General features: G+C 41.4%; 1 protein-coding gene across 1 annotated transcript in view; it reads right to left on the reverse strand.

The window, feature by feature from the left end:
- g (adaptor-related protein complex 3, delta 1 subunit-like garnet) overlaps positions 1-12641 on the reverse strand; it is a 468686-nt gene that overhangs the window by 41320 nt on the left and 414725 nt on the right. Inside the window, exon 20 of the mRNA XM_071673747.1 lies at positions 11987-12112. Coding sequence (XP_071529848.1) covers positions 11987-12112 — 126 coding nt within the window. The remainder of the gene's footprint in view (positions 1-11986; positions 12113-12641) is intronic.

The following is a 12641-nucleotide window of genomic DNA, read 5'->3' on the forward strand; positions in this document are numbered from 1 at the left end:
AAGGCATGTACAGAGCATCAGATTGGGGAAGAGCAGTGTGGTTTCAGAAGTGGTAGAGGATGTGTGGATCAGGTGTTTGCTTTGAAGAATGTATGTGAGAAATACTTAGAAAAGCAAATGGATTTGTATGTAGCATTTATGGATCTGGAGAATGCAGACGATAGAGTTGATAGAGATGCTCTGTGGAAGGTATTAAGAATATATGGTGTGGGTGGCAGGTTGTTAGAAGCAGTGAAAAGTTTTTACCGAGGATGTAAGGCATGTGTACGTGTAGGAAGAGAGGAAAGTGATTGGTTCTCAGTGAATGTAGGTTTGCGGCAGGGGTGTGTGATGTCTCCATGGTTGTTTAATTTGTTTATGGATGGGTTGTTAGGGAGGTGAATGCAAGAGTTTTGGAAAGAGGGGCAAGAATGAAGTCTGTTGTGGATGAGAGAGCTGGGGAAGTGAGTCAGTTGTTGTTCGCTGATGATACAGTGCTGGTGGCTGATTCATGTGAGAAACTGCAGAAGCTGATGACTGAGTTTGGTAAAGTGTGTGAAAGAAGAAAGTTAAGAGTAAATGTGAATAAGAGCAAGGTTATTAGGTACAGTATGGTTGAGGGTCAAGTCAATTGGGAGGTAAGTTTGAATGGAGAAAAACTGGAGGAAGTAAAGTGTTTTAGATATCTGGGAGTGGATCTGGCAGCGGATGGAACCATGGAAGCAGAAGTGATCATAGGGTGGGGGAGGGGGCGAAAATCCTGGGAGCCTTGAAGAATGTGTGGAAGTCGAGAACATTATCTCGGAAAGCAAAAATGGGTATGTTTGAAGGAATAGTGGTTCCAACAATGTTGTATGGTTGCGAGGCGTGGGCTATGGATAGAGTTGTGCGCAGGAGGGTGAATGTGCTGGAAATGAGATGTTTGAGGACAATGTGTGGTGTGAGGTGGTTTGATCGAGTAAGTAATGTAAGGGTAAGAGAGATGTGTGGAAATAAAAAGAGCGTGGTTGAGAGAGCAGAAGAGGGTGTTTTGAAATAGTTTGGGCACATGGAGAGAATGAGTGAGGAAAGATTGACCAAGAGGATATATGTGTCGGAGGTGGAGGGAACGAGGAGAAGTGGGAGACCAAATTGGAGGTGGAAAGATGGAGTGAAAAAGATTTTGAGTGATCGGGGCCTGAACATGCAGGAGGGTGAAAGGCGGGCAAGGAATAGAGTGAATTGGATCGATGTGGTATACCGGAGTTGACGTGCTGTCAGTGGATTGAATCAGGGCATGCGAAGCGTCTGGGGTAAACCATGGAAAGCTGTGTGGGGCCTGGATGTGGAAAGGGAGCTGTGGTTTTGGGCAGTATTGCATGACAGCGAGAGACTGAGTGTGAACGAATGAGGCCTTTGTTGTCTTTTCCTAACGCTACGCCGCACACATGAGGGGGGAGGGGGATGGTATTCCATGTGTGGCGAGGTGGCGATGGGAATGAATAAAGGCAGACAGTGTGAATTGTGTGCATGGGTATATATGTATGTGTCTGTGTGTGTATATATATGTGTACATTGATATGTATAGGTATGTATATTTGCGTGTGTGGACGTGAGTGTATATACATGTGCATGGGGGTGTGTTTGGCCATTTCTTTCGTCTGTTTCCTTGCGCTACCTTGCAAATGCGGGAGACAGCGACAAAGCAAAATAAATAAATAAATAAAATATAAATACTTGCAGGATGTAGTTGGATGAAGCCATATAGAACATATGTGAAGCCTGTGAGCAGAGTGGCAGCGAATGTAAGAGTGGAATATTTTGCTTATGTCGTGGATCAGCTCTCCAGAGAGTTAGGATATTATGGATAGAAGAGATATGGAGTAGTATGAGTATGGGGAGTTGAGTGGTTGGGAGGGTTTAAATACTGCCTCTAAGCTGGCATGCAGAGTGGCAACTAGGTCAAAGTGTTGTATGTGGAAGTTTGATATGGTTTCAAGGCCTCTTGATGGAGAGTTCTTTAAAGTTTTACTTGCACTGCAATTGTCATGGGAGAGAAGTGTGGGTGAGCAAATTACTTTGGATGGATTTTGAGCAGGTTTGTCATGACTTCTGTGTTTAGTGGTGAGGTTGGTTTGTGGCTAATGTCTGAGGAGTGTCTCATGAGTATGTTTGTGAGTGTACTCTCAACAAATTAAACCTCTGTAGTTTGAAAATACACTTTTGTTCCCTTTGTCTTTACAACCACTATACATGCATTCCACCAATCTTCAAGCAACACACCATGATGCACCATACAGTGAATTTCCAAACTAACCAATCAACAACACAGTCACCCCCTTTCTTAAGAAATTCAACTGCAATACCACCCAATTAAGCTGCCTAGCCACATTTCACATTGTGCAAAGATCTCAGCATCTCTTCTTTCTTTGCTAAACCACTCTCCATGATCCTCTCACTCCACAAACCTCTCTGGTCCAAACAACCTATAACTACCATCTCATCGTCAAATACATTCAAGTCCTTCAAAAATACTCTCTCCATCTGCTCCACACTTTATCACCATCTGTTACCAAATCCCCATTTGGCCCCTTCCCAGTTCTTTCCATCTGTTTGCCTATTTCTCTTGCATTATTAACCTCCTTTCAAAACATCTTATTCTTCCTGAAGTTTATTGATACTTACTCATCTAATTCTTATATGCTCTCATTTTCAACACCTGCACCTTCCTCATGATCTGCACTTTCTCGTGTGCACATTCCAAATATTTGCACTCCTTTTCTCTAAGTCTATATACATATGGTTTCTTTCATTCACAACTGTACTTTGTCATTCCACCACTCACCACCCTTTCTCACCTGCCCACCTCCCACCTTCTGCATGTCATATCCTTCTCTCACACAAGACAGCACTGCTTCCCTAAATAGCTTCCATTCAACACTCATTCCCCTTGCTTTGTTTACTCTCACCTTTTGTCATTCTACATTCAATTTCTCCTGTTTTTTCTTAATACACATGCCTCTTTTCCAAGCTCAGTCATTTTCATCACCATCTTCTCACTCAAAAACCTCCACAAATGTTCACCTTTGCCCCCACCAAGATATTATCAGACATCCCATCAGCTGCCCTTTTCAACACATTCACATCAAAGAGTTTCTCTTTCCTACTTATCCCTATAAACTTCCATATGCTCCTCTTTTTAAAACAGGTATTCCAATCACAAGTCCTTTTCAGCATACAGCTCCACAAGATGTTCACCAGTACTACTCACTATCTATCTATCTATCTATATCTCTGATGCCTGTTCCCTCCAGGAACTCCCATCAAGGATTGGCCACAGCAAAAGAGTTTCCACTTATCCACTTACACGTTTCCCTCGTAAACACCATTTAACACATTCTTCCACTATTGCTCTCCTTCACTGAATACCCCATGTACCCATGTTATATCCTCAAAAGCCACATTATTCAGTCTTGCTTTTAAATCACCCATTATTAATACCCATTCTCTTGCATCAGAACTGCTGACATATTCACTCAGCTGCTCCTAGAACACTTGCCCCACATCACCTTCCTTCTCATGGCCAGGTGCATTAGCACAAAAAAATCCCCCACTTTCACAAACCAATTTCATCTTTACCCACATCTGTCTGGAGTGCCCTCCTTAAACTCTTTCACACATTCCCATAACTCCTGCTTCAGTAATACTGCTTTCCTTTCCTTGGGTTTTGCTGTAACATCAACCCAAGATTTCACCCCGCAGGATGTTCTCAAACCATTATTCCCCTCTACCCATGATCTTTGTTTCATCCAGACCCATAACATCTATGTTTCTTACTTCAAGCATACTACCCATCTCTCTTCTCATCTTGGTTCCATAAACTCATATTCAGACACATATATACATACACACACATACATATACATACTTACTTAATTGCTGTTTCCTGCATCAGCATGGTAGCACATGGAAACAGAAGAATGGCCCAACCACCCACATACACATATATATACATAAATGCCCATACACGCACATATAAATTTTTTTTTTTTTTTTGCTTTGTCGCTGTCTCCCGCGTTTGCAAGGTAGCGCAAGGAAACAGACGAAAGAAATGGCCCAACCCACCCCCATACACATGTATATACATACGTCCACACACGCAAATATACATACCTACACAGCTTTCCATGGTTTACCCCAGACGCTTCACATGCCCTGATTCAATCCACTGACAGCCCGTCAACCCCGGTATACCACATCGATCCAATTCACTCTATTCCTTGCCCTACTTTCACCCTCCTGCATGTTCAGGCCCCGATCACACAAAATCTTTTCACTCCATCTTTCCACCTCCAATTTGGTCTCCCACTTCTCCTCGTTCCCTCCACCTCCGACACATATATCCTCTTGGTCAATCTTTCCTCACTCATTCTCTCCATGTGACCAAACCATTTCAAAACACCCTCTTCTGCTCTCTCAACCACGCTCTTTTTATTTCCACACATCTCTCTTACCCTTACGTTACTTACTCGATCAAACCACCTCACACCACACATTGTCCTCAAACATCTCATTTCCAGCACATCCATCCTCCTGCGCACAACTCTATCCATAGCCCACACCTCGCAAACATACAACATCGTTGGAACCACTATTCCTTCAAACATACCCATTTTTGCTTTCCGAGATAATGTTCTCGACTTCCACACATTCTTCAAGGCTCCCAGGATTTTTGCCCCCTCCCCCACCCTATGATCCACTTCCGCTTCCATGGTTCCATCTGCTGCCAGATCCACTCCCAGCTATCTAAAACACAATACTTCCTCCAAAAAAAAAGTTTTTCTCCATTCAAACTTACCTCCCAATTGACTTGACCCTCAACCCTACTGTACCTAATAACCTTGCTCTTATTCACATTTACTCTTAACTTTCTTCTTTCACACACTTTACCAAACTCAGTCACCAACTTCTGCAGTTTCTCACATGAATCAGCCACTAGCGCTGTATCATCAGCGAACAACAACTGACTCACTTCCCAAGCTCTCTCATCCACAACAGACTTCATACTTGCCCCTCTTTCCAAAACTCTTGCATTCACCTCCCTAACAACCCCATCCATAAACAAATTAAACAACCATGGAGACATCACACACCCCTGCCGCAAACCTACATTCACTGAGAACCAATCACTTTCCTCTCTTCCTACACGTACACATGCCTTACATCCTCGAGAAAAACTTTTCACTGCTTCTAACAACTTGCCTCCCACACCATATATTCTTAATACCTTCCACAGAGCATCTCTATCAACTCTATCATATGCCTTCTCCAGATCCATAAATGCTACATACAAATCCATTTGCTTTTCTAAGTATTTCTCACATACATTCTTCAAAGCAAACACCTGATCCACACATCCTCTACCACTTCTGAAACCACACTGCTCTTCCCCAATCTGATGCTCTGTACATGCCTTCACCCTCTCAATCAATACCCTCCCATATAATTTACCAGGAATACTCAACAAACTTATACCTCTGTAATTTGAGCACTCACTCTTATCCCCTTTGCCTTTGTACAATGGCACTATGCATGCATTCCGCCAATCCTGGCACCTCACCATGAGTCATACATACATTAAATAACCTTACCAACCAGTCAATAATACAGTCACCCCCTTTTTTAATAAATTCCACTGCAATACCATCCAAACCTGCTGCCTTGCCGGTTTTCATCTTCCGCAAAGCTTTTACTACCTCTTCTCTGTTTACCAAATCATTTTCCCTAACCCCCTCACTTTGCACACCACCTCGACCAAAACACCCTATATCTGCCACTCTATCATCAAACACATTCAACAAACCTTCAAAATACTCACTCCATCTCCTTCTCACATTACCACTACTTGCTATCACCTCCCCATTTGCGCCCTTCACTGAAGTTCCCATTTGCTCCCTTGTCTTACGCACTTTATTTACCTCCTTCCAGAACATCTTTTTATTCTCCCTAAAATTTAATGATACTCTCTCACCCCAACTCTCATTTGCCCTCTTTTTCACCTCTTGCACCTTTCTCTTGACCTCCTGTCTCTTTCTTTTATACATCTCCCACTCAATTGCATTTTTTCCCTGCAAAAATCGTCCAAATGCCTCTCTCTTCTCTTTCACTAATAATCTTACATATTTTTTTTTTAATTTTCCAAAAGAGGGAACAGAGAAGGGGCCCAGGTGAGGATATTCCCTCAAGGGCCCAGTCCTCTGTTCTCAACGCTACCTCGCTAATGCGGGAAATGGCGAATAGTATGAAAGAAAGAAAGAAATATATACACATGTAAATATTTATACTTGCTGCCTTCATACATTCCCATCGCCACCCCACCACACACGAAATAGCAAGGCAAAGCCAGGAAAAGACAAAAAAGGCCACATTCAGTCTCTAGCTGTCATGTGTAATGCACTGAAACCACAGCTCCCTTTCCACATCCAAGCCCCCACAGACCTTTCCATGGTTTACCTCAAATGCTTCACATGCCCAGTTTCAATCCAGTGACAGCGTGTCAACCCCGGTATACCACATCATTCCAATTCACTCCTTTCCTTGCACACCTTTTGCCCTCCATCCTTCCACCTCCAATTTGGTCTCCTACTTCTCCTTCCCTCCATCTCTGACGCATAGATCCTTTTTGTCAATCTTTTCTCACTCATTCTCTCCATGTGGCCAAACCATTTCAATACACCCTCTTCTGCTTTCTCAACCACACTCTTTTTATCACTACACATTCCTCTTACCCTTTCATTAATTTTAGTGCTGAATCAAACCACTTCACAACACATATTGTCCTCAAACACTTCATTTCCAATACATCCACCCTCCTCCGCACAACCCTATCTAAAGCCCATGCCTTGCAACCATATAATATTGTTGGAACAAATATTCTTTCAAACATACCAATTTTTGCTCTACGAGATAACGTTCTCCCCTTCCACACATTCTTCAACACTCCCAGAACCTTCGTCCCCTTCCCCACCCTATAACTCACTTCCGCATCCATGGTTCCATCTGCTGCTATGTCCACTCCCAGATATCTAAATCACTTCACTTCCTCCAGTTTTTCTCCATTCAAACTTACCTCCTAATTAACTTGTCCCTCAGCCCTACGGAACCTAATAACCTTGCTCTTATTCACATTTACTCTCAACTTTCTTTTTTCACATATGTATACATACAAATACATATATACACATAGACATATAAACATATACACATACAGTAAACCCTCAATGAAATGGACCCAGATATAACAGATTGAGGATTTAATGGACTGGGCAAATAATATGTTAATCAATAATGATTTGAAACAGAAAAAATAAAAAAAATCTCAAATGCCACACCATGCAAATTTCATATCACACTTGTTTTTAGTAGTGTGGGGTATACTTGATTTGTTTCAGTCTTGGTCTGACTCATGCTACTGTGCGGTCAGGTTGTATACAGAGAATTGTGACTTTATTCACTAAATAATTTTGCAATCCTTATATTCAAAATGGCACAAGTGACTGAGGAGTTAAAATAAAGTGTGTTAACTGTATATCGTATTACTGTATATTGCATATTGTATTAAAAAATGGTCCATCAGTTACATTCGCTATTTAACAGACCAGCATTAACAGACACTCCCCCATCCCTTATTACTCTGATAAATCAGGGGTTTACTGTATACATACACATACATACAAATATACAGACTATTATTAGTTTTTCTATTATACGTAATTGCCGTCACCCGCGTTAGCAAGGCAGTGCAAGGAAATAGATGAAAAAATGGCCCAACCCACCCAAATACACATGTATATACATAAACGCCCACACACGTACCTAAACTTACCTATACATTTCAACATATACATACACAGACATATACATATATACACATGTACATATTCATACTTCCTTACCTTCATCCATTCCCGGCACCACCCAATACCACACGAAACAACATTGCCACCCCCTGGATCAGAAAAGTAGCACTAGGAAAACAGACAAAAAAAAAAAAGAAAAAAGGCCACATATGTTCACTCCTAGTCTCTTGCTGTCATGTGTAATGCACCAAAACTAAAATTCCCTAAATACATCCAGGCCCCAGAAACCTTTCCATGGTTTACCCCATGTATATCATATATTCATTATACTTAAATGCTGTTTCCCATGACAGTGAGGTAGGGCCAGGAAACAGATACATATATAAACGCCCATACTGCACATTTATTTATTCATTTTGCTTTGTTGCTGTCTCCCGCGTTAGCGAGGTAGAGCAAGGATACAGACGAAAGAATGGCCTAACCCACCCACATACACATGTATATACATACATGTCCACACAAACTAATATACATACCTATACATCTCAACATATACATATATATACACACACAGACATATACATACATACACATGTACATAATTCATAGTCTGCCTTTATTCATGCCCATCGCCAACCCGCCACACATGAAATAAAAACCCCCTCCCTCCTCATGTGCACGAGCTAGCGCTAGGAAAAGACAATAAAGGCCACATTCGTTCACACTCAGTCTCTAGCTGTCATGTATAATGCAGTGAAACCACAGCTCGCTTTCCACATCCAGACCCCACAGAACTTTCCATGGTTTACTCCAACGCTTCACACACCCTGGTTCAATCCATTGACAGCACGTCGACCCCGGTATACCAAATCGTTCCAATTCACTCTATTCCTTGCATTCCTTTCACCCTCCTGCATGTTCAGGCCCTAATCACTCAAAATCTTTTTCACTCCATCTTTCCACCTCCAATTTGGTCTCCCATTTCTCCTCATTCCCCCCACCTCTGACACATATATCCTCTTGGTCAATCTTTCCTCACTCATTCTCTCCATGTGACCAAACCATTTCAAAACACCCTCTTCTGCTCTCTCAATCACACTCTTTTTTATTACCACACATCTCTCTTACCCTATTATTACTTGATCAAACCACCTCACACCCAATATTGTCCTCAAAGATCTCATTTTCAGCATATCCACCCTCCTCCGTGCAACTCTATCTACAGCCCACGCCTCGCAACCATATAACATTGTTGGAACCACTATTCCTTCAAACATACCCATTTTTGCTTTCCGAGATAATGTTCTCGACTTCCACACATTCTTCAACGCTCCCAGAACTTTCACCCCCTCCCCCACCCTATAATTCACTTCCGCTTCCATGGTTCCATCCGCTGCCAAATCCACTCCCAGAAATCTAAAACACTTTGCTTCCTCCAGTTTTTCTCCATTCATACTGAACATATACATACATATACATATCAGCATATACATAAATATATATACACATACACAGACACATACATATATACACATGTACATATTCATACTTGCTTGCCTACATCCTTTCCTGGCGCTACTCCACCCCACAGGAAACAGCCTCATTACCCCCCGCTTCAGCGAGGAAGCACCAGGAAAACAGACAAAAAAGGCCACATTCATTCACACTCAGTCTCTAGCTATCATGTGCAATACACCGAAACCACAGCCCCCTATCAACATCCAAGTCCTATAGACCTAACCATGGTTTACCCCAGACGCTTCACATGCCCTGATTCAGTCCACTGACAGCATGTCGACCCTGGTATACTATATCATTCCAATTCACTCTATTCCTTGCACACCTCTCACCCTCCTATATGTTCAAGCCCCAATTGCTCAAAATATTTTCCACTCCATCCTTCCACCTCCAATTTGGTCTCCTGCTTCTCCTTGTTCCCTCCACCTCTAACATATACATCGTCTTTGTTAATCTTTCCTCACTCATTCTCTCCATATGTCCAAACCATTTCAACAAACCCTCATCTGCTCTCTCAACCACACTCTTTTTATTTCCACACATCTCTCTTACCCTTTCATTACTTACTCAATCAAACCACCTCACACCACATGTTGTCCTCAAACATCCACCCTCAACACATCCACCCTCCTCTGTACAACCCCATCCATAGCCCATGCTGTTGTATGTTGTGAAAAAATTATTTTGTATACTTTTACTCAGTGATCTTACAGTATGAAATTACTGTCTGTACATCATAACTTGCTGTATAATGAGAGGGTGAGAATGGGCAGGCTTTTGTACATCATTAGGGTAAGATGTACAAAGGCATGCTGGTTATGATTTACAGTATACCATGTATTTTTTCAATTAACTTTTTTCTATACCAGTAACATATGTAATAATATAGTAATGAAATAAGGATCATCAAAAATGCTATATTCACAAAGTACAATATCATGCTCACCACTCAAAACACAAGAATGGCTTCAAAACATTTCCACGCACATCTTTCATCACCCTATCCAGTCTCAGTAAACTCCTTAACTCATTCTCCTTTTTTGAGTATCCACTACGCCTCTCTCACACCCATGACATCTTAACCAACATTAAAAAAATGGGGTAGTCCGGTAAATGTGTAAAGGAGTGTATGAAAGTGAGCTCCAGACTCATTCAAGTGAAAATGAAATTGGACTACAAGAAATGGGTGATCATTAGTGCTTATGCACCTGGTGATGAGAAGAAACATGATGAAAGGCAAATGCTTTAAGGGGTGCTGAGTAAGTGTATTAGCAGTTTTGAAGGAAGAGACTGGGTAGTAGAGATGGCAGATCTAAATGTGAGTGAGTAATATGGAAGTTGAGGTGAGGGACATGGGGTATTCAATAACAAGAATGGAAATACTGAACAGCTTGTGGAGTTGTGTTCCAAAACAGGTCTGGAGATTGGATATCCCTGGTTAAAATTAAAGAGTTACACATGTTTAAGTATGTAAAAAGGAAAGATGGTAATCAAGCATTACTGGATTACATGCAAATTGAAAGGTGTGAAAAAGAGCGACTTTTGGATGTAAATAAACTGAAAGGGGGCAGCTGGAGAGGTCTGATCATTACCTGGTGGAGGCAAGGTGAGGGTTTAAAGAGATTTCCAGAAAAGAAGAGGCGTAGTGTGAGTAAGAAGGCGGCAGTGAAAAAAAATGAGCTGGGGAAAGAGAACTGTGTGAGGATATACCACAAGAAACTGAGTGCTGAATGCCATAAGGTGAAAGTAAACAAAGCTAGAAGATTGGGTGAGGAATAGGAAATATTTAGGGAAGCAGTGCTGGCATGTGCAAGAGAAGTGTACGACATGCAGAAGGTTAGAGATGGGCAGGTGAGAAAGGGTACTGAGTGAAGGAATGATGAAGTACAATTGCTTGTGAAACAGACAAGTATATGACCAGTACTAACATGAAAGGAGTGTAATGATTCGGAAATGTATTAGAGAAAGTGGCAGGAGGTCAAGAGGAAGGTGTGGAGGTTGAAAAAGAAGGCAAATGAAAGTTGGGGTTAGTGAGTATCAGCAAACTTCTGGGAGAATAAGATATTTTTGAAGGACGTTAAGTGTGAATAAAACAAGAGAACAAATGAGAGCATCAATGAAGGGGAGAAATGGGGAAATGATAACAGAAAGTGAAGTGCTGAAAGGGGGAAAATGGGGAAATGATAACATGAAGTGATGAGGTGAGAAGAGACGGAGTGAGTAATTTGAAGGACTGTTGACTGTACTTGATGATAGCGTGGCAGATGTAGGATGCCTGGGTTAGAGGGGTATACAAAATGAGACAGGCAGTCACTCAGTTCCTGCCAAAAAGCATCCTTTCCTACTTCAAATATCTCATTATTAGGTGCATAAGCACTAACTGTTACCCACCGCTCTTAATACACTTTCATTCTAACCTACATCAATCTTGAACTCACTTTCTTATGCTCTCTAACACAGTGCTAAAGCTCCTTCTTCATCAAAAGTGTCACTCCTTTCTTCACTCTTGCCCTTACAATAACCCCAGACTTTATTGCCAGAGCACTTCCAATCCATTATACAATCTTCACTTTCAACTTAGTCTAAATCAAAGTCACAACAACCAGGTTCTTCTCAACAAATATAAACATATAACATTGTTAAATTCTTGCCTCTTCTCTAATAGATGGTGAAATGGATGGTGATGCTGCCCTCTCTGTCTTATCTACAAGTGATTCAGGCAGTTCCTGGGATGATGGGTCATTTTTGGAAAGCCAGAAGTCTAAATCATCTGTAGGCTGAAAGGTACAGAAAAATATGGTTAAAATCCTTTTTGAAAATCTAAATTTTGAGAATCCTTTTGGCTTATAATTGGAGAAAAACTCCTTTCCAAAATATCAGCTATCTGTATAGATATCTTGTGAGTCATATCCTATTTTATGGGAAATTGAAGGAAGTGTAACCTGCTACCAGTATGATTTATGAACACTTACTAAACAAATTCATCCTAATAAACTCTTCTAAGCACCATAGATCACAAAGAGTAATAAATCTGAAAAGTCAACCATATCAATGCAACTTACCATCATTTATCCCTGGGGATATGAAGGAACAAAAAGTTTCCTTTCCATGTATTCCCTACATGTCAAAGAAGGCAGCTAAGGGGGACAAGAGTGGGAGCTAGAAACTCTCCACTCATTGCCTTTCAGTTCAGTTCAGTTTCTCATAGTCGGTACCAAAGAAGCCAAGGAAAGGATTTCTAATCCTCCCTGAAAGCTCATGCTGAGGTGTTGTAATGTGTGTTGATGTAACCAACATCAGAAGGAA

The sequence above is a fragment of the Panulirus ornatus genome, chromosome 19 (genome assembly GCF_036320965.1).
Source record: "Panulirus ornatus isolate Po-2019 chromosome 19, ASM3632096v1, whole genome shotgun sequence".
NCBI classification, from domain to species: Eukaryota; Metazoa; Arthropoda; class Malacostraca; order Decapoda; family Palinuridae; genus Panulirus; species Panulirus ornatus.